This window comes from Antechinus flavipes, chromosome 2, assembly GCF_016432865.1.
Source record: "Antechinus flavipes isolate AdamAnt ecotype Samford, QLD, Australia chromosome 2, AdamAnt_v2, whole genome shotgun sequence".
In the NCBI taxonomy this organism is placed as follows: domain Eukaryota; kingdom Metazoa; phylum Chordata; class Mammalia; order Dasyuromorphia; family Dasyuridae; genus Antechinus; species Antechinus flavipes.
The window spans coordinates 538,177,663-538,201,573 of NC_067399.1; the positions used below are offsets into that span (position 1 = coordinate 538,177,663).

General features: G+C 39.4%; 1 protein-coding gene across 6 annotated transcripts in view; it reads right to left on the minus strand.

Moving 5' to 3' along the window:
- Positions 1 to 13,733: 13,733 nt before the first annotated feature.
- MAP2K5 (mitogen-activated protein kinase kinase 5) overlaps positions 13,734 to 23,911 on the minus strand; it is a 317,449-nt gene continuing 307,271 nt past the window's right edge. For 3 of the 6 annotated variants that reach the window (XM_051980795.1, XM_051980794.1, XM_051980793.1), the window contains one exon: positions 13,734 to 14,364. In XM_051980795.1, coding sequence (XP_051836755.1) covers positions 14,260 to 14,364 — 105 coding nt within the window. In that variant the 3' untranslated portion in view covers positions 13,734 to 14,259. The remainder of the gene's footprint in view (positions 14,365 to 23,911) is intronic. The other 3 variants (XM_051980799.1, XM_051980797.1, XM_051980796.1) reach the window with 2 other exon arrangements.

A 23,911-nucleotide genomic window follows, 5' to 3' on the forward strand; every position in this document is an offset into this window, starting at 1 on the left:
TATCCCAAGAGATTGGAATGGAAGGTTTCTGTTTCCCCAAAATCACCTGATTTCTAGGAAACAGAAAATCAGGCTGTCAGGCTTTATATAATCAAGCAGACAGTGTTTAAACTAATAGTCTAAATATCGATAAATGTCAAATACTGATAAATGTCATCAGCTTAGGTTAAGTAAATATGGTTATAGCTGGCCAAGGCTCAAGTAAATATGGGCCTGAACATATTATACTTATGCAGATCACAGAGACATAGAAATAATGAAAATAAAATACAGAAAAAGAATTCACACATTCCTGTAAGTTCTTTATTATCTCCCTATTCCACACACTTTCTAGCTAATATCTAGACCTACCTGATTATTCTATGTGGCCACTAACCTAGATCTCTTCATGTGGTTCATTCTTCTTTTACCTTCTGCTGGTACCCCAAGAAGACTTCCTTCTTTTCTAGTTTTATTTGCCATAAGAAAGAGGATAGTGGTGAAAGAACCTTTTTCTCCACTACCTCTCTATATTGTCATATTAAGAACTCTTAGCTCAAAAGCTAGGGAATGATTGTTTATTTGTTTCATTTATGTCTGACTATTCATGATTTCATTTAATGTTTTCTTTTCAAAGGTACTGGAGTGGTTTGCTGTTTTCTTCTCCAGTTCATTTTACACTAGAGGAAACTGAGTTAAATGACTTGCTCAGGGTCACACAGCTAGTACGTTTGTGAGGCTAGGTACCTTTCTAGAATACTACCCTTACTTTTATAGTCCTCAGAAAGAGGTTTGACCATAAAAAAAATGGGCTGGATATATGACAGAGTTAAGGATCATTCATTGCTATCTACCCAGTTATCAAGGGAACTAGAGCAAGTCCCCCAGCATTTTGGATGGACCTTCTTTGATGCATTTGTGGTGCTGTAGAAAGCAGATGGCATTTGGAGTCAAGTGACCTGGATTCAAATCCCAGTTCTCCAACTTATTACTTGTGATGTTGAGCAAATTGTGCCATCTCTCTGGGCCTTTTAGCTTCCTTTTCAGTAAAATGAGGGTATTGGACTGGAGGATAAAATTCAGTCCAATTCTGAATTGACTACCCAATGATTTATAGAACATGCATGTGGGAATATGAATAGGTTACAGCCAGCATTTTTGGAGGGAGTACACACATAGAAGAGATAAGAGATCTGCTAATTATATATATATATATATTTTTTTGATAGGTAGTTCATTTTATTCAGAAAATTAACCAAAGCTATTGGTTGGTAATTTTCTTGCAATTGGACAATGTAATATACTGGAAAGTGAAAAACTGCCTGATGTGGTCAGTATTGTCCAGAGCCTGTTTAGCTTTGCAATTCTTTATCTTAAATGGAACTACTATTTAGATTGTTGCTGCTGTTGTTTTTCTTCATTCTTTTTTTTTAAATTTAAATTTTATTTTATTTAATAATAACTTTGTATTGACAGAATCCATGCCAGGGTAATTTTTTACAACATTATCCCTTGCACTCGCTTATGTTTCGATTTTTTCCCCTCTCTCCCTCCACCCCACCCCTCCCCCCCCAGATGGCAAGCAGTCCTATATATGTAAAATATGTTGCAGTATCTCCTAGATACAATACATATTTGCAGAACTGAATAGTTCTCCTGTTGCACAGGGAGAATTGGATTCAGAAGGTAAAAATAACTCGGGAAGAAAATCAAAAATGCAGATAGTTCACATTCATTTCCCAGTATTCCTTCTTTGGGTGTAGCTATTTCTGTCCATCATTTATCCATTGAAATTCAGTTAGGTCTCTTTGTCATAGAAATCCACTTCCATCAGAATACATCCTCATACAATATCGTTGTCGAAGTGTATAATGATCTCCTGGTTCTGCTCATCTCACTTAGCATCAGTCCAAGTAGGTCTCTCCAAGCCTCTCTGTATTCATCCTGCTGGTCATTCCTTACAGAGCAATAATATTCCATAACATTCATATACCACAATTTACCCAGCCATTCTCTGTTGGAATCCTTACTAACTGCTAAGTAATTAGAGTTGATCTAATCTTACAAGAAGTTGTTTTGGCCAGAACCTGAAACAAGGTACTAAGTAGAACTAATCAAGACAAGGCTTGTGTTCCCACCTTTACTCATTGGACTCCACAAGTATGCTAGCTTCACAAAGTACACTTTCTAACTTCAAGAGAGTTCACACCTCCCTTAAAGTCATTGGGCCAGAGAGCACTATGGGAGAAAACCCATAATCCCATTCTCTCAGAAGAGGCAGATAAAAAGCCAGCGATGAAGGATCTATGGCAGAATACATTTTTTCCTCTTGGCTGGCTGATCGCGCTAGACTCGAGAGAAACGACTCTGCTGCAGAGAACACTTTTGACAGACTTCAGTGGAGCTACGCCAGAAGCCCTCTCTCCGCGGCAAATTGGTGCCTGGGCCCCCAGAAGGAGATAAGAGAGATCTTCCATCTCTGTTGGAGGCAGAAGAAGGCAGAGGCAGAGGCTGAAGGACAGAACCTTTGGATTTGGAGACATCCGAAGGGCTCTAAGCCTCTAAACCGGCTGTCCTCTGAGAACAAACTCCAACATTTGAACTCTAACAATTCTCCAATTGATGGGCATCCTTTCATTTTCCAGTTTCTAGCCACTACAAACAGGGCTGCCACAAACATTTTGGCACATACAGGTCCTTTTCCCTTCTTTAGTATCTCTTTGGGGTATAAGCCCAGAAGTAACACTGCTGGATCAAAGGGTATGCACAATTTGATAACTTTTTGGGCATAATTCCAGATCGCTCTCCAGAATGGCTGGATTCGTTCACAACTCCACCAACAATGCATCAGTGTCCCCGTTTTCCCGCATCCCCTCCAACATTAATCATTATTTTTTCCTGTCATCTTAGCCAATCTGACAGGTGTGTAGTGGTATCTCAGAGTTGTCTTAATTTGCATTTCTCTGATCAATAGTGATTTGGAACACTCTTTCATGTGAGTGATAATAGTTTCAATTTCATCATCTGAAAATTGTCTGTTCATATCCTTTGACCATTTATCAATTGGAGAATGGCTTGGTTTCTTATAAATTAGGGTCAGTTCTCTATATATTTTGGAAATGAGGCCTTTATCAGAACCTTTAACTGTAAAGATGTTTTCCCAGTTTGTTGCTTCCTTACTAATCTTGTTTGCATTCATTCTATTTGTACAAAGGCTTTTTAATTTGATATAATCAAAATTTTCTATTTTGTGATCAGTAATGGTCTCTAGTTCATCTTTGGTCACAAATTTCTTTCTCCTCCACAGTCTGAGAGATAAACTATCCTATGTTCCTCTAATTTATTTATAATCTCATTGTTTATGCCTAGGTCATGGACCCATTTTGATCTTATCTTGGTATATGGTGTTAAGTGTGGGTCCTTGCCTAATTTCTGCCATACTAATTTCCAGTTATCCCAGCAGTTTTTATCAAATAATGAATTCTTATCCCAAAAGTTAGAATCTTTGGGTTTGTCAAACACTAGATTGCTATAGTTGACTATTCTGTCTTGTGAACCTAACCTTTTCCACTGATCAACTAGAGATCTGCTAATTATATTAAAGAAATTCAAATAATTTTAAAACACTACCAGTATAGGTAATATGTACACAAAATTAAGAGTGGGTCTCTTCTTCATCATGGACATACCCAATATTCTGTGTATAAACAAAATCAGGCTAAAATAAACATCAAAGAACTTGTTGGGTAGGAGAAGGGAAAGGATAAATTTAGAAACAAATGAGATATACAAACAAAATATGTGAACACAAATTTAAAAAATTTTTAAAAAAGTTAAAAATGAGCATTAGAGGGAGTCTTATAGAGGAAAGGTACTTGACGCATTCTGATAGGATGGGAAAAGGTAAGTAAGAGTGGGGAGAAGTGCAGTATCTTCTCAATCATGGTGTGTGTGTGTGTGTGTGTGTGTGTGTGTGTGTGTGTGTGTATGTGTGTGTGTGTAAAATGAAACAAATGTATTTATTCTATATTTCCATTTCAGGTTGATCAATCAATCAACAAGGATGTATGAAACCTGTCCTATGTTCTAGGCCTAGTACTACATCAGGCACTGAAAATAAAGAATCACAAGTAAAAAGTTCCTGACCATGAGAAGCTTATATCTACCAAGGAGAGATACTATGTACATATGAAAAATTGATATGAAACCCCCTTAACTTGGGTATCTGTACCATCATCCCTTCCTATTTCCACTCTCCTATCCCCTCAGATTTGGGATAGATCCATTATTCAGATATCATACCCAAAAGATATAGCTTTATTTGCCTCTTCCATGGCCTGGCTGTTATGTATGAAAGGCCACTTTTCAGTTCTTAGAGATTATCTATTCCTCTAAAGTAGTTTCCCAGAACTTTCCCCCAAGCTAATGTGGCTGAGATCGTTCTGGAAACTTGGTATAAATAGGAGAGCTCAACAATAGCCTAATTGTGATTTCAGTGCACACTGGAATGGAAGGGTTTCTGTAAATAAAGTAGAATACCAGAGGTCGAATTTTCTCATGAGAGCCATCCGAAAGCCCTAGGGATGTCAAGATGCATGTGTCCAGGCTTAGAGGCAATCTTGTGACTTTCAGAGTCTTGTTTCATCCATTGCGTGAAGTTAGCAACAAGGGAAAAAATGCAAAATGTCTGGTCAGAACTCCTGCAAATTGATTTACCTTCTGACAGTTTAAAAATCAGCCTTTCAGCAGATCGTAAGTGATTATAAGTTTACCAAAGCCTGTTTAAGTCATTCTGATAATTTACATTGTGAGTCTGTTATGTTTAGTATTTCCACAATGTAATGGAATAAAATACCTGTTCTGTTCCTGTTTTACATTGTAGATTGATTCCCTTTTTACTCCTTCCTTTGGGAAGATTTAGAAGGGAGACCTAAACATAAGCTTTGAATAATTTGTAGTCAGAACATTAAAATGGGAGTTTAATAAGCCAAAGAATATGAGCATTCAAAGCCTACCTCCTACTGTCACTAGAACTAGATGCTAACAGAACTGAGCTAGGTCAGGCTGCATACTTGGGCCTGGTACAAAAAGGTCCTATGACAGAGTGAAAAAGGGTAAACAGTATCCTAGCCCTTAAGCCCAGCAATGGTTGCTTTAATGTTACAATAGAGTTAAAGCTTTCCGATGCTCTCATTGCCTGTTGGGTGAAATCTGTGGAATTCTGGAGCTTATACATTAGCAGCTTCTTTTTCCCCCCTTCTTTCCTCAATACAGAAAGAAATGAAGTTAAATGGAAAACTTGAAGACATCTTTGCTCTGGGCTATGTTCTCATTTAGCACAAGCATTTACTCTCTTAAGATGAAGGAATATTAGTCACGTAAAGGGACTGAATGGAGATCAGCTAAAGGGAGGGGGTGTGAGTCCATGTGTGCTGGAGATGGGGGAAGGGAAGGCAGGTGGAGAGGAGCTGGGGAAGGCTAGACTTGGGGATCTGTTTCCAGAAGGAGTCCAGTTAAGCAGTAAGTGGCTCACATTATTATAATAGTGTATAATTTTGAGAGAATGGCTGTTGGGCTGAGAATATAACACTCAAAAAAAATCTGGGTTTATATCCTTTCTTCTATACTGGCTATATGACCCTGGGAAAGTGACAACCTCTTATTCTCGTTCCCCCACTCTCAGACCCCCCCCCATCCCAACTCTCTCTCTCTCTCTTAATTTTTTTTTTTACATTTTGAATTGAAATATCAAAGAAAATGAGCATTTTTACATCGATAGTATAGCAGAAAAAAAGATTGTACACAAAACTGAGGATCTCATATGTAAAATATATAATAAATTTAACATGAAACTTTCCAAGCTGTTTGTGATTCTTTCTGGCGTTCTTTCTCTTCTCCCCTGTGCTTTTAAAAATGCTTCAATGCCACTTTTTTTATTACTGTTTTTTAAAAGTACTTTTTCCAAACATCCCAGTCTTCAAATTGGGAAGAAAAAATACCCCCATATCTTTGTGACATATTCAAACAAAATGAATTTCTATATTGGCCATGTCTGAAAATGTGTGCCTATTCTGTATCTTCTGTCCATCTCCTTTTTGTCTGGAGGTATAAAGTACTGCTGTCTGGAATCAAGATTAGTCCCTGTTTGATCAGTTCTTAAATATTTCAAAGTCATTTTTCCTATAATGTTGTTATATAAATCGTCCTCCCTGAAAAAAATCTCTATGCTGTAAGGCAAGTGCTGATCTGCATGAGCAGAGGAAATTTCTTCTCTGGGAGTTCCTTGTACCATTGAAATCACTCAATAAACATTTATGAAGCCCCTATTGTATGCCAAGGACTGCTCTAACTAAAGACAGCCCCTGTTCATCAAGGAGTTCATGGTGTAATGGGGGAGGCAACATGCAAATAACTAGATACGAATAAGCTATGCACAGAATAAATTGGAGGGAATCAACGGGAAGGCAGTAGAATCAAGAGGGAAGAAGAAAGGCTTGATGTAAAAGGTAGGGGAGCTGGGACTTGGAGGAAGTCAGAGAAGTCAATAGATGAAGATGAGGATGGAGAACTTGCTAGGAATGGGGGATAGTCAGAGAAAATGCTGGGAGCTGAAAGGAGAATAATGTTTGAGAAAGATGAAGGAGGCCAGGCTCCCTGGATGGAGAATCTTGAGGTGTAAGAAGACTAGAAAGATCATGGAGACGAGGCAGTTGAAAAAGGGCTTTGAACACTAAAGAGATGATTTTATATTTGATCTTGGGAGTGATAGAGAGCCATTGGAGTTTAATGATTTGGGGGGAAGGCGACCCATGCTTTATTTAGAGAGATCATTTTTGATATAGATTGTATCTAAATACAAAGCTTTTTCCCTATAACAACTCTGAGAACCAGTGTTAGTCCATTTTATGAGACTCCTACCTTGTAAATTGAGGCTCAGAGAGGTTAACTGGCTTCTACATTTACTACATTCTCCAAAAGTCCAGCTTTGGTCTTTTCTTTTTTTGGTTAGGTAACAGTTTACATTTATATAGTACTTTACAATTTATAAAATAATGTCTTCACAAGAATCTTATCAAGGATATAGTCCAAGGTATTATCCATTCTGTTTTCTAGGTGATGGAAGTGAATCTCTTAAAGGAGAAGTAATTAAATGACATTGAAATAGAGAGCCTGGGTGGTACAATGAATAGAGCACTAGGCTTGGAATCAGGAAGGTTCATTTTTTAAAAAATTACATACATGGATACACACATACATGGATAATTTTCAACATAATAAACCCTTATAAAATCTTGTGTTCTAAATTTTCCCCTCCCTTCTTCCCTCCCCCAGATATTAAGTAATCCAACATATTTTAAACATGTGCAATTTTTCTATACATATTTCCACAAATATCATGCTGGACAAGAAAAATCAGATCAAAAAGGAAAAAAATGAGAAAGAAAACAAACATGCGAGCAAAGAACAACAAAAAGAGTAAAAATACTATTTTGTGATCTACACTCAGTTCCCACAGTCCTCTTCATCACGAGACCGTTGGAAATGGCCTGAATCATCTCATTGTTGAAGAGAGCCACATTTAGGTCTTTTCTGACTGCAAAGCTTGGTATTTTTCTTCTACCCTCCTCCTTTCCCTCCACAAGGAAGGAAAAGACACATACATACACACACTCACATACACATCCCACATACATCATACATACCTCACAGACACATATCACATACACATTTACATACATCTCACACACATACTCACACACAGTCATATACATCACACACACACACACACACACACACACAGAGGTTTTCAGATTCTGAGAATGAACTGGTTAGATTTACTTGTGTTGGTTGGTAGAAAGAGCTTTGGCAGAGGGCCTGGAAATGAACGGGGGCATTTTTGCTTACTACTGTTGGGAAGGAACAGTCCCAATGCATAGCCTAGGGGTGTTATTTCTGTGTGGCTCAAAGGGAGGTAAATAAAGCTCTCTAGCTTCTTCTCCTCTTATTCTTCTCCAAGAGAGACTTTGTTTCCTGCTAGGAAAGAAGCAGCAGGTTGAGATTTGAGTGGACAGAGGGATGGACTTGGAGTCAAAAAGCACTGAGTTCAAATTCAGCCCCAGGCACTTACTAGTTGTGTGCAAGACACATAACTTCAGGAAGGAAGTTAGGAGGAAATAGCAAACCGTTCTAGTATCCTTGTCAAGAAAACCCCATGTTCAAGATCATGGGGTCTTGAATAGTAAGCCCAACTGAACAACTACAATGACAACAACAAGAAGTAAAGTCAGACAGTCCCTGACCTCAAGGAGTTTACATTCTATACCTTTCTCATTTCTTCCCAGGCCCTTCTCTCTTTATTCTCCTCCCAGTAAGCAAATCTCTCTGCTTTGCCTGAATTTTTTTTTAACTAAATCTGAGGACAGTGAGACTTTTTATCCATTGCAAGCTAATGCAAACTGTTAGGAAGATAAATAAATGAAAGAGCTGCCTATAGACTGTTTGGCTCAAAGGAGAGAAATTTGTCTCACTTTAGAAGAAGGACCTAGAGGGATCAGCCCCATCGACTCATTCATTGTGCTGTTATCTGCCAGAGAGTCGGTGACACAAGAGCAATTAAGACAAACTTTAGTCTATAAGTTCATGCCTGCGATTTCGAGGCTTCAGAACAAGACAAATGATACCTCTAAGGGAAGAAACCAAGTCTTTTCCAGACTCTATCCAAAGTCACAGCTAATATTTGCAGTTGCTCAGCAGAAAATTCCTCACGTGGTTGTGGGACTGCTAGGTCCTCCATACATTTTAATCTATTTCAGTTGGTTAAGTGACATTCTTGCTCTCACTGGAAGCAGCACGGGGCCCGAGATGCTGATGGCAGTGGTGGTGATGATGATGATGGTAATGGTGATGATGAAGTTGACAGTTAACATTATGGACAGCTAAATGGCTCAGTGGGTAGAACACTGGACCTGGATACAGGAGGATCTGAGTTCAAATTTCAGATGTAGTCTCATATACTTATCAACTGGGTGATCCTGGGCAAGTCACTAAACATATTTGGCTTAATCCACTGGAGATGAAAATGACAAACACGCTAATGTCTTTGCAGAGAAAATCTCAGACACAACTGAATAACTGGATAACAACAAAGCATTTATATAACACTTCATGTATACTAGGCGTGGTACTAAATACTTTACAATTATCTCATTTCATTCTCACAATAGCTCAGGGAAGTAAATACTAATATTATCCCAATTTTACAGATGAGGAAACTGAGGAAACTTGTTCAGGGTCACACAGCTAATAAGTATGTGAAGAAATTTGAATTCAGGTCTTCCTGATTTTAGACCCAGAGTTCTAGCAATTATACCACTTAGCTGCCCCGATAGTGCATTGGGCTTGGACTATTTTAATAAATAAGATCATTAATTTTTCAAGGATTCATAATATTTATCTCCCACTGACCCCTCCAATTGGTGATGGTGGTGGTAAGTTTGAAAAATAAAACTCTCACCATAAAGATGCATAGTCCAGAAAAACAAATTCCCACACAGGCTCTGCCCAAAAGTCAGTGTCTCTCTCTCTGTAGTTTAAATTCATCAACTCTGGCAGAAGGAGAGTAGTATACTTAATCTTTAGTCTTCTGGACTCATAATTCATCATTGCATGGGTCAGAGTTCTAAAATCTTTCAAAATAGTTTTCCTCTGTGTTTGTCATTCTCTAGATTGTCCTTCCAGTTCTGCTCACTTTTCTCAGCATCAGTGCAGGGTGGTCTTTCTGGTTTCCTCAGCTCTTGATGTTTTTCTACACCCTCTGTCCTGCCCCCAGTTTTCCAGGAGATCTCTGAGGATTTCAGGGAAGAGAGGAATTTGTGATCAGTTGCTTATACTTAGTCTCTGACAACACTGCTGGGGGCTGTTAGAAATCCATGAAGGGCGTGTGGTCAATGAAATTTCAAACTGAGCAAGGTTTCTCTTTGGTGTTTCCAGCATTCTGCTTCTGTTCAATACTCAAGAGCCCAGTAGCAAGCCTCTTCTTTCTTTTTTCCCCTAGTTCTCTCTTATCCAAACTTAGAAGCTTTTCTATAATACTGAGTTAGTAAAGATAATATACATTTCTCTATATTGCTCTTCCTTCCTTCCTTCCTTCCTTCCTTCCTTCCTTCCTTCCTTCCTTCCTTCCTTCCTTCCTTCCTTCCTTCCTTCCTTCCTTCCTTCCTTCCTTCCTTCTTCTCTTCCTATGGTACCATAAGATAGAACCTTCCTTTAGAAATGAGATACTTGAGTTATTGTAAACATACAATTAAAATGTAATCTTCTTATAAAAAAGGGGGAAAGGGACTTGTATGTGCCAAAATGTTTGTGGCAGCCCTTTTCATAGTGGCTAGAAACTGGAAAATGAATGGATGCCCATCAATTGGAGAATGGCTGAATAAGTTATGGTATATGAATGTTATGGAATATTATTGTTCTGTAAGAAATGACCAACAGGATGAATACAGAGAAGCTTGGAGAGACTTACATGAACTGATGCTAAGTGAGATGAGCAGAACCAGGAGATCATTATACACAGCAACAACAATACTGTATGAGGATGTATTCTGATGGAAATGGATGTCTTCGGCAACGAGAGGATCCAGTTCAGTTCCAATTGATCAGTGATGGACAGAATCATCTATGTCCAGTGAAAGAACACTGGGAACAGAGTGTAGATTGCTTGCATTTTTGTTTTTCTTCCCAGGTTATTTTTACCTACTTTCTAAATCTGATTTTTTTTGTGCAACAAGACAACTGTATAAATATGTATACATATATTGTTTAACATGTATGGGACTACCTGCCATCTAGGGGAGGGAGTGGAGGGAAGGAAGGGAAAAGTTGGAACAGAAAGTTTTGCAAGGGTCAATGTTGAAAAATTACCCATGCATATGTTTTGTCAATAAAAAGCTATAAAAAAGAATGTAATCTCTTTGAGGTCAAATATGATTTTACTATGTCTTTGTATTCTCAGTCTTGAAGACTGCACAGAACATAGCAGGTGTTTAAAAATGTTTGCTGTATAGAATGTAATAATTTTATTGTGGAAGTTGGAGCCTTGAAAGAGAAGGAAACCACTTTACAATTGCTTTGATATCTTTCAAAGTAATGGATTGGGCAAAATCTCTGATAAAGGAAGAGGGTCTAATCTTTTTTTTTTTTTTTTCTGTCACATATGTCTTTATCAGTCTGATGAAGCCTATAGAGTCCTTCTCACAATGATGGTTTCAAATGAATTTAATTTTTAAAAAGACAGAATTACAAAACAAAACTAAGGGGGGAGTGGGTAGTGAATAACTTTTTTTTTTTTTTTAGCACAGCTACTCATATAGACTATTATATATAGACTATAGACTATCTTCTAGGTCTAAAAGAGACCTTAGCAGAAGAATTTCCTACACTGATGAAGTAACAGAGCCTAGAGAAAGGCATCCACAAGGATAGTTGATACCAGTCAATGCTAGATAAAACACACACATACACAAATATACAATCACATCACACACACATACACATATATAGAAAACCCCTGTAGCTTATAGTTCCACCTGAATTGCTTAATTCTGCTCTGATGGGAGAACCTGAGAAAAAAATACATATAACATTTGGAACTAAGGCTAGAACTATGATTCCAGGTGGATACTTGAGGAACAAATTCTACTCTTAGGGAGCTGTGTGAGGGGACTATCTTTTTAAAATTCCAGTTTCTAGAAATAAGGTGGTCTGAGGAGGGCAAAATTTAATGGGATTCTCATCTCCCTCTTCTTGGATGTCATGTTCCTCTTAATACAGCCCACGAGTCCATCAGTTTTTCTGGCTGCCATATCACACTGATGACTCTTTTTGAGTTTGTAGTCTCCTAAGACCATTGAATTGTATACAAAACAATGGCTGCCTGCACACCCTTTTCCCATCTCACACTTGTGAGGTTGGTTTTTTGTATCCAAGCACAAGACCTTTCATTTTCCCCCAGTGAATTTCATCTCATTAGAGTCAACCCTGTGCTCTAGCCTATCAAGACTCTTTTTTTGAATCCTAAATCTCCTATGCACTGTGTTAACTGTGTGATGAAAATGCTATCTATATCTTTATTTGTCGTTGATATGTTAAATAGCACAGGACTAAATACAGATCCCTGGAGTACTCTGTTAGACACCTCTTGTCACATTGTCATTGAATCATTAATAACTATTTGAGTCTAGTGATCCAACCAGTTCTGAATCAATTGATTTTACATCTCTCCATGTTTTCCAGGAGAATGATATGCTATACCTTATCAATAGCTCTGCGAAAATCTAAGTAAACTATATTCACAGCATTCCCCTTATCTACTAGTGTAGTAATCAAACAGGAATGAGGTTTGTCGAGACTTGCTCTTTAAAAAGAAATTTCATTTTCTGTTATTCTATCTTTGACAGACATAATCAAACATAGCAATTCCAAGGATGCTGAAAAGAAAATGAGGATTATAATTATGTAACCATGATTTTCTATTATACACAGCTTACATTTTTATAAAGACTACAATAAATTGAACATATTAGTTTCAAAACTGTCCTATTTGTGTTTCCTTTTGAACCTCTTTTGTTTTCTTCAGGTACATTAATAATGCTATAATGACCCTCTTTCTTTTCTCTATTTTTTAGGGAGGCCACATAGAATTCTTATATGAATTCTGCCCCCCCCCCCCTCCCCCCCCCCAGATCTTCCATACAAGTTAAAACAAACCTCACCAATAACCCTTTTTGGTATCAAATACATATACTCAAGCAAAAAATTACTGGCAATGTTTGAAAATGTATATCCCAGACTGTCTCTAGTCTCTCTCTTCCCTTCATCATTGGTGGCAGAACTTGTTCTAAATGAAATCATGCTAGCCAGCTCTTTGTAATTACTCCCATTTTCTAGATGTTGGAAATCTTCTCTTTAGTTATTTATTTCACAATGTCCCAAGGAATTCTAAGTCAAGTTCTCTGATCTTGCCTGTTTTCTTTCCTATTTTGAAATTTGAGGTATCTGTCATTCTCCAGTCTTTTGGCGCATCCCTCCCAGTTTCCATGATGTTCCAAAAATGACTGACAATGTTCTTATATATTTGAATATATATCTTTATTCTTGTTCAATCATATCAGACTGTTTATGATCTCATGGACCACAGCAATATTATCCATGGGGTTTGCTTGGCAAAGATACTGGAGAAGTTGCTATTTTCTTTTCCAGTTAATATTATATTTATACAATCTGTCTGTGTCTATCTACATATGTACACAAAGGTTTTATTAATTGAAATATTGATACTAAACGCAGATGCATGGTTTGGTGGGAGGCAGAATAGATGAAAGTTAGAAGGCCTGAGTTCTAAACTGGCTTTGCTAATTACCTGCAAACTAATGCTGTTGACTGAGTAAATCATTTAACGTCTCTGTTACCGATGGAAAATGGCGACTAGAAATGGCTATCTATTGCCTGCAGAGTCCCTAAAGCTCCTTTCTGGGCCTTGCGCTTCTTACAGTAAGTAGGATGTAACCTCTGCAAGGGCAGGAATGGTCTCACCTTTGTGGGTGTACACATAGCACCTAACAGACTTGGCAACTATTAAGTGCTAATGAATGCCTGTGGATTTGATTGATTGATCTAAAGTGCTTTTCAGCTCTGTTCCATTCTAAGTTTTCTCAGACATTCATATTTGGGATAGATGACACAAAACAAAACTTAAATGAGGTGGTAAAAAGTTGTAATGCTTTTATTGTTATTATATGACACAGTGAAGCTTTCCTTTCTTGGGAGTTCCAATCCCTTTCCCTTCCCCCTACTCTTTTCTCATTTAAAAAAATACAACAAAGCCAAAAAATATCAGAAAAGGCCATAAAGGAAACGGGAATATCCAGGGTCCCTGGGCCCATCACTCTGTCATTTATTTAGTAGCAAAAGATTCAGGTTCAATAATTTCATAGGGCTGAAATGGACACATTTGGCTGCCCAAATGGCCGACTTGTGGCTGGAGGCTATGTCCTGGGGATCCAGGTCCCCGAAGGTTAGTCAGTGAGACAGCATAGAAGGCAACAAGGAGTTCTGCTGAATTCCCTCCGACTCGGAAGGTATGGTGCTCCCCCAGGCTCTTCTGGTGCTTGGAAATAACGCTGTGTAGTGAGCATAATGACGACACGATAGATTGCGGATTTCTATTTTTAAAAGTCAGTGGCAGGATTTTCTTTCTATGGCTCCTTTTTGAAATCTCCCTGCTCACTGGGGCCCCTGCTGGGTCCGTCTCTCCTCCAGCATCCTGCACACCCACATGGAGACCACTTCAGCATTCCCATCATTGTACTGCATGATAAATGGGTGGCCCTGAAGGTAGGAACAGAGGCAGATTTATTAGTAACAATATTCATCCTAATAAAACCCCCATGAATTTCCATTCCAATGCTATGAAGTGGGAGCCCTAGCTCTGGCCTGGTCCAACCAAGGTGGAAAAGTCCATCATAGCATGTCCTAAGGTTTCTGTTGACTGAGAATAAGATTGGTTTTCAGAGGCTCATCTTCAGGGAGCTGGTTGCTTGCTAGTAGGTTTTGTAGACACACGTACCCATGAAATCAATAATAATCAATCGATCGAGTTACAAATGTAAGGGTAGAAGGAACAACCACAACAATGAAATCAGCTAACAAAAATCTAAGATGATATTTGAGCCCAGATCTCCTAATTTCACATCTATTGCCTCTCTGGAACTACATTATTTAATGTGTGGCCCCTTTTATTTGGTTCTTGGTAAACACTGTTTTGTTCTGTTCTTTTTTGATGTGTATCTGTCCAGGTCTCTCCTTCTCCTGTAGATGATGGTCTCCCTAAGTGGAGGGAGGGAATCGTGTCTAATACTTCTTTAATCCCCATAATGATATCTATGTCCAATGATGGACATGAAGCAGGACCTAATATACACATAAATGTTTTTTATTGAGATCTTGTTTTTGTACCACCTTTATTTTCTAACGTACTCCCTCTACTCCAATGTGTCATCTCTTAGAAGAAAAAAAAAAAAAAAAGAGGAAAAAAAATGCAATTCAGCAAAACTATGACAGAAATTAGTTGGTCTATGCAAAGTCACCACAACCACAACCTCTCACTTCTCCAAAGGAAGGAGAGAGATCCATTATGCTGTTTCCTTTACAATACCAACGGATTCAGTATTAATAACTAGACCCCAAGTCTCCTGAATTGTAGGGGAATGCTCTGCCAAGAGACTCAAATGTCATCTGGTCACACAATTCACGGCAGTTCTTTCAGCCCTCTCCTCTACCACTGACTGACACCTTCCTAAAAATAAATCAGAATCTGGTTAGCTCACTTTCTTTAGAAGTGTTTCTGGAACAAATGCAAACACATTATGGGAAAGACTATAATGATGTGTTTGTTTCCATTTCCATAGAGTAGTTACTAGAGCTTGTGAATGAAAATTTCTGCTGCTTCCTCCTGCTACTGTACAGCTCACTTTCAAGCTGTACAGTCTGATTTAAGAGTGATGGGCACATTTCCAGGCTTAGTCTTCCATCTGTTTTTATCCTCTGTCTCTCTCTGTGTATACCCTATTTATACATGCACATAAAATAGACACACAGGCTCTGCTATCTTTAGCTGTCTCCCCCTCCCACCCATACGTAAGATACACACTCTCAATCTCCAAGCCCCTCAGGATTTCTCCTAAGGAGTCTTATGGAAAATAGGGAGGGCAGTCAGCATAGCCTCATTTAAAAATCAGGTGAAAGAGAAAGCAGAAAAAGGTTTTCTGCCTCACTCCCTTCAACCCTCTGTAAGGACAGCTCCTGTCACTGCTAACTGGCCTTAGGACATGTGGCATTTTTCTTCACCAAAGAAAGATCCTAGAGTTTGGTGAGGTCAGAGGCAACTGGAGCGGCCGGCAGAGAATGTCTAACCCAAGGGAGGAGAGATGGATGGGGAAGAAGCCTGGAGGAGGGCAGACATGACTGGTTAGTTTTTCAATTTCCTTTCTCCCTCTCTCCTTACTGTCATTCAATTCCTTCTTCAGCCTTTCCTCCTTCCTCTTCGGTTTCCACTCCCAGTCCTTACCCTTCTTCCAGCCCTGGCCCAGCTGTCCCTCCCAACCTCCTTTCTCCTCTCCCTTAATCCTTTTCCCTGTCCCCCTCTGCTTCTTCACTTCCCCTCTTTTTGGGCCTCCTCCCCATGTCTGAAGTACTGTTTCCACCCTTTCCTACAACCATCCCTCCCTTTTCAGCTGAAGTCTGGCCAGAACCAGGTGTCAGTCTTGCCAGTGTCCCAAACTGCTCTTTCAATACACCTCAGCCTTGACCTGCAGGCCCCCAGGGGACAGTCAGACCAATTACAGCAGATTGCAAGGAGCTTCAGTGAGATGAGATCATCACACTCATTTTCAATTGTGCCTAAAATGAATTTGAACCCAGGGTCCCAAAGGTGAAAGGCTATGGCATCTTTCCAGCATGTCATCCATCCGTCCAAAAACATAATGGCAGAGTGGGGGTTGGGGGAAGAAGGGAAAGGGAGGCAAGAGATTTGTTTGATAAATGAGAATAGAGCTGCAGGCTGAGAGGGGAAAGCAAGTTACAAGGAGTAGTCTGGATGTGGACAAGAATGAATCACAGGAGAGGGAGACTACAGGCAACTTCCAGACACACAGGTGAACAGATATTTAAAATAATCTTGGATTCCTACCAGTGACTTCAAGGTCAAATCCAGCCTAAGGCAAGGGAGATGGGTGTTGGTGCAAAATATGAAGCTGGGAGAAGTTGTGAATTTTGGGGTGTTTGTTATGCACTAAAGTTCTGACCCCTAGATGGAGATTCAAGTAGAATTACAATTCTTTCAAGGAACATGTACTAAATCCAAGTAATTTCCTATTAACAATGCCTTGCTTTTATGAAGACACATTTCCCCTCCTCTGTATTTCCATTGCCAATAGACCTTATAACCACTAGCCTGGACAATCTGAGGAGGCTGCTGATAGAGCTTCCCATCTCCTTTATCCTCTTTTATTACTACTACTAGATAATTTTCTTATCCATGGATCTGGTCATGTCTTTTTTTACCCCTAACCCTTTACTTGTCACTTGGGTGCACAAGCACTTTTTAAGCACTATGTACTTCCTACTGCCCACTGAATTCAAAGGCTTCTGCTTTAGTTTAATGCCCCAAGTTTAAAGCTTTTCCTGATCTGTTAACATCCTCCCTTTCTAGCTTTATCCCTTAATTTTTCTTTACATGGCTCTAAGCCAAGATTCCCCATGAATATGGCATACCCCAACATTGGTTTCTATGCCTGGGACGCCCATCTTTCTCTTCATCTGTTGAAATCCTTAATGCTGAACACAAATAAACATTTCCCCGGTCCTTCACTAATCCCTTCAATGGATAATGACTTCTACTCTGTCTATATAAGAGTCCTTTGATCTGTAATTAATGTGCGTATTATGTAATGTTATATAGTATGGTTAACATTATGGCCAATCTCCCTTATTAAGATGGTAAACTTCATTAAGTCAAGGATTGTTTTATTTAAACTTTGTGTTTCTTTCCACTTCAAGCATAGTTTGCTGCAAAAGCAATTATTTAATAAATGTTGGTAGAATGAATGAGTTGAAGTGATTTATTCAAGGAGCATAGCCAAGTGATAGCCCTGGTGTTTATTCCTTAATTTTTAGCTAGACTTGCTGTTTTGTATTTTTGTTGACAACTTTTGCTTTCATATCAGCTTTATCATGCAATAAAAAAGAAAAAAAAAACTTCAGCAAAGCTAACCATGGGGCAGCTGCATGGCACAGAAGCTAGAGCACCAGCTCTAACTTAATATTTCCTAGCTTTGTGACTCTGGACAAGTCGCTTAAACTCAATTGCCTCAGCCAAAAAAAAAAAAAAGAAATTGCTAAGGAGCTTATCAAATGAGTATGACAGCAGCCCCATCTCTTCATTTCCTAACCTGAGTGAATACTACTTAGAAAATAAGGAAACACTGGGTCCTTATTTTCTAAGTGGTATTCACTCAGGTTTGTTCCTGTTGTTTTTGTTCCCATTTACATTGTTGTAGTCATTCTGGATATTGTTTTCCTGGTTCTGCTTACTTCACAGTTCACACTGATGTCTTATACTTCTCTGAATTCCTCACTTTGTTTCTTGTTGTGGAACAGTAATATTTCATTATGTCGACATACCACAATTTGTCCAGCTACCCTCAGTACTGACAAGTATACATTTTGTTTCCAATTCTCTGCTACCGTAAAAGTGCTGCTATCATATATTCATGTACAATATAGCCATCAAGAGTTCCAGTGGTTGAGTGTCTTCATGAAGCATAAGGAAAGGAAGAGTTGGAGTATATTTAGTTCAACAATTCTGTTTTTAAAAACAGGTTAGAAGGGCACACTTTCTAACCTTGAGGAGGGTCTAAAATATGTGGTTGTAAAACTGGAGGATCAAACCCAAAACATCATTTACATTAACATGCTCTGTGATCTCACCTTACAGTTCCTGACCTCCCCAATGTGGTTCACATTAGCTCGGTTGTCCTTAGGGGTAGAATATTTCCCTGGGTTTCCTTCCAAACTTCTCCCATCTCAATCTCTGCTTGCTGAAATCCTATCCTACCTGAAGGTTCCCTTCTAATGTCACCTCCTCTAATGCCGAAGTCATCATTCAGAGCACTTGGTCTGGCCCCATCCTTCACCCTTATGTGACTTGTTACACTATTTGCATAGCTTCATTACCCCGCCCAGACTATAATCTTTATGTTTGGTTCTATTTATTTTTGCATCTTTCTTCTTATGACTTAGCTTCATAAATACTACACAGTATAGCAGAAATAGCACTGGACTTAAGAGTCAGAAAGAAACCTAGATTTAAAGCCTGAATCCACTACTTAGCAGCTGTGTGATCTTGGCCAAGGGTCATATGTAAAACAAGGGGGTTGTTTTCTAAGGTCCTTTCTAGCCTTAGTGGTCAAGTACTCAAGGTTTGCTAAAACTGAGTTTTTACCCAGTCTTCTGGATATTGTCTCTTTTTCCCTATTTTGATCATCCTTTCACAGATTTTCATTAAATCTCCTACTGGGAGCAAGAAAATTCTCCCTGAAATACATGAAGGCAAGTTTCCTTTTCAAGTTGCTAGGGAAGGAGTGACCTCTTGCCTTTTGAAGTGAACAACGGGAAGCTGTTTGCCTGAGCCAGTATGTCAAGCCTTGGATTTCTCCTCCCCCATGGAAAGCCTGGGGTAATAGCACTATCCAAAAATACTGGATGACTTTGGTTTCCATATGCTCCATCTCTGTAATCATCTGTTCAGGAACAATTGGACCAGAACTACAGGAGAGGGAGGGCTGAGACGTCCCTTTACTTCACCGAGAAGGAACAGCAGGAGCCCCCTTTGCCACCTGAGTCCAGGTACTACCAGGCAAGGAGGAAAGGCACTCCTGCTCTGATTCACATTTTACCTCCCCAGCTCTGCCTGGCACTTCCTGGTCGTTGCTTTAAGCATTCCAGCCCCAGGCTCCTCTTAAGTCAACAATGTCAAAACTGTGGGTCTCAGGTGGGGTAGGGCCTGATTCACTGGGAGCACATGCAAAATTTAAAATGCCAGCAGGACTCAGCTTACCCAATCAATCTGTCTACCCAGTGATATGTAGGAAGGAAAGGAGAAAATTGTGCATTTAGTAAGTGCCTACTGTGTGCCAGGCACTGTGCAAAGTGTTTTTGCAAATATCTCGGCTGACCCCCCCAAAACAACCATCTTACAATTGAGAAATTGAGATAGGCAGAGGTTAAATGACTTGGTGAGGGGCATCCAGATCAGTTCTGCCTGACTGCAAGGCACTACTTATACCAACTAGGTCTCTCTTTTGGGGGGGATATCACTATTTAAATGAACTAGAGTTAATGAAAGAACTGTGGTAAATTCTTAGGGAAAGCAAAAAATTCATTTAGAATACAAATCATTGTCCCTTAATTGAGCAGCTCAAAATATTTCTGGAGTTATTCAATAAGGTGAATATCAGGTATGCTAATTAGGAAGGTGGCTATGCATCTAGAGCCAGAAAGGCCCAATCCCCTCAGTTGACAGATAAGGAAATTGGGGCTCAGGGAGGTTAAGGGGGGAAGGGAATAAACATGAACATTGTGCCACTAAAAGCTTTGGGAGCATATTGTCTCTTGATCCTTGCAGCCCTCTGAAATAAGTGCTTCTACCAAACACATTTTACAATTGAGGAAACTGAGGCAAATAAAAGTGCTGGAAAAAATAAGTGCCTGAAATCACATTTGAACTTGGGTCCCTAGTACTCTGTGCACTCTAGCACCAATTAGCTGCCTCAGGTAAGTGATTTCTGCCAAGGTCACACAGATGGTGTCAGGGATGGGATTTATATCCTCATCAGTAAGATGAGCTGGAGAATGAAATGGCAGACCACGCCAACATCTTTGCCGAGAAAACCCCAAATGGGGTCAGGAAGACTTGGATATGGCTGAAAGGACTGAACAACAACCACAAAAGGAGCAATGTTTGTTGAATTGTCAAGTGTACTGAGGGAAAGTAATAGGGATTAGGTCCACTCTGAAGAACTGCACCATCTTTACAGAGAATGAATCGATCACCAGGTAAAATGAGATTGCCCTGATTTTGTCCCAGCACCCAACAAGAGGGGCATTTCTGTGGTTTTAAGCCCAATCAACAAAACAGAAGAGATTGGAACTATGTAACTTAGTGAACTCCTCCAAAAGAGACGCAAGAATTCACCAACATTAGCAAGTACACCATATTAGAGAGACTGCAGGTTTTCAGTCCATATTAAAACTCTACTGCTCTAGGTGTGGCCTTGGGAAAGCAACCTAATCAGTTTGGAACTCAGTCTCATCATATGAAAAATAAAGGAGGTTAGACTAGGTGATCTCTAATCTCCCTTCCAAACAGAAAATAATCCCCACAAACCTATGAACCTATGACTTCATGACCACCATCATCATCTCCACCACAGAACTGCTGTTTAAGGATACATATACACATACACACTAACACCCACCCCCTTTTCTCTAAAAGCTTAAATTACTGTTCTTGTTCTTTTTCCAGTTGTCTCCACTATAATATGAGGAATAGGGTAAATATATATTACTTTCTGAATTGCTTAGGCATAAACCTGAGTCCCCATGAAGATCTCAACAAAGGTGCTGGGTACCTGGTCATATTATCAAGAGAAATAGTATAATTTCTGGTTAGCACTATATTCTGCATGAAACTGGTACCCAGTAAGTATTTGTTGAGTACATGAATGGTTCAGAAAGGTGAAGGAATTCAATTAAGGCAAATGAGAAAAATGGAGAATTCACAAAAAGTCATTAAGTCACCTTGGACCATTTTGCAGGTACCTGATCCCCACATCAACCCTAAGGGATGCCAGGATTCAAGGACACTGAGCCAGGCGAGTCCTTTTATGGTGAGGAACCAGATGGAGAGAAGCAAAGCACCTGGTGAAGGATGTCTGGAAGGCCACTTTTGGAACTCTCCAGAAAGGGAAACAGGGAGAGATGCTCCCCTCGGTAGCACTTACTTCCCCATGTTCTCAGACCCTATTCCGAGCCTGGATGAACGCTTTATCTCTTTGGCAGAGGAATCAGGGTCTGTAAGAGCTAAAGTAACCCCAGCGAGCTCGGAGGAACAATGGGAACATTAATGTTGCTCTTAACTGTGAAGCCAAGATATTGATATTACACTTGTAAAAAGCAATTTTTAGCCCTTGTGAAAGGCATCGTCTGACTGCCCAGACACCAAGGTCCTTTATTCATCATATAGAGAGCACATTAATAGCCATGTATGCAAAGGAGCAGCCAAGCAAGTGGCAAGATGAAGCTGCTGAATAATCATGCTAACCTCATCAACAGGCAGTGGGAGCCCACTCTCATTTCCTTTATTCTCACAGGGCTAATTCCAACAATTAAACCGGTGAGGGTTGAAGTATTATGGTCCACAAACTTCTCAACAGAAGATGGAGGCATAATAAAGGGAAAAGGACATGATTGCAAAAGGTAAGATGGGTCCAAAAGTGGGACATGGTGGTGGGGAGGAGGGGAGAAAGAAAGTCACCTGGAGCCTGACATGGACCAGACTTGGAAATAAATAAATTACCTGGGTGAGATGAAGGTAATTGATAGAAACTTAATAGCTCGTGAAAAGGAAATAATCATTGGTCCAATCCAGTCCCTTCTTCACCTGGGCTTTAGTGTCCAGATGGTTTCTGTTGATTCCTACTTTACATACCTGTAAAGTCATGTCACAATTCTTGCTCATTCATTTAACTGTGATGAAATCCATTATGGATGGATTGAATGAAGAGTATTATTACCAGGTCCTCAGTGGTGCTTATGTTTTCTTGTTAGCCTGAGAGGTCAACTTGCTTTCTCCATTTTTTCCCTTCCCCCAGGTTCCCCAAGATGTCTGTGAAAAAGCCTTTCAAGGTTGGACTTTCTGTTGCTATTTTTAATGATTACCCCAGACTCGGAAGAAATCTGGATTCAGAAACAGAGAAAAAAGAAGTAGTTCTGTTGGAAGCATCACCATCCTTCCAGTCACTCCATTTTACAATTGGTAGCATCTTTGACTCCTTCCTCTCTCTCAGTGTCCAGTAAGCTATCAAATCTTGTTGATTTTTTCACCACAACACCTTTTTCATCTGTCCCTTGTCTCTTCACTCACATATCCCTACCTTATTCAGATCCTCATCATTCCTCACCTAATCTTTTTGGTCCCTGCTTTCCTTGACAATCCATCTTCCAGACAGCTGGTGAATCAAAATTTCCAAGACAGAGATTTGACCATATCCTTTGCCTGCTGAAAAAGTTTCAGTGGTGCCCCAATGACTAGAGGATAAATTGAAAAATATTTCTGCTTGATACTAACATTCCCTGTTATGATCCCCACCATCTTTCCAGCCTTATTCATATTGTATCTCTTCATGAATTCTGCATCCCATCACAATGGCCTCCTTGTTGTTCCTGAACTCCATGGACTGCCTGAGCACTGACTGTATCCCTCATGCCTGGAATGCACTCACTCTTCCCCCTTTCCCGTAAAGTACAATATCTAGCTTCCTTTGAGGTGAAAATCAGGCGCCACTTCTTTTGTGATGGCAGGTCCCCTCAGCTGTTACCACTTTGCCTCTTTTTACATTAATTTTATTTTCTTAGCTTGTACATGGCACAGCAGGTATAGGGCTGGGTTTGATATCAGGAGAGACCTCTGACTTTTATTAGCCATATGGTCCTAAGTCACTTAAGATTCTTTAAGCCTCAGTGTCTTCACCAATACAATGCAGACAATATCACTTGCATTATTTACCTTCCAGGGTTGTTTTAGGGTAAAAGGTAATGATATAGGCAAAGCACTTTTCAAACTTTAATATAAATGTCAGGCATGGTGTTAACATGTTGTAACCTCCTATAGAATGTAAGTGCCCTTATGTCTATGTCTAGATATAGACATTATTTACGAAAAGTTTTAATAAATAATTGTTGAATTGCAGTACCTTCGGGTGACAGTGTTGCAGTTCAAGGAGAGCACTGTACTCCATGCCTGTCACCAGTGAAGAAGAGCTGACCTCTGATGGATTTTCCCTTTCTTTACTTAGGGGAAAAACCTTGACGTTAATACTCCTGGTTTATACATGTGTGTTACATTTAGAAGTGACTATCTCTGCATGTTTGCTTACAAAAGCTTACTATACTTTTGCCTGATCCTCTTGGATGAATTCTTTTTTTTTTTTTAATTACATTTTATTTTTTAATGAACAAAAAATGATGTTTTCCTCTTTCCCCATGGGAAAAAGTGAAACAAAATCTTTTTAACAAATGTCTGCATTTCTCGCTGCCT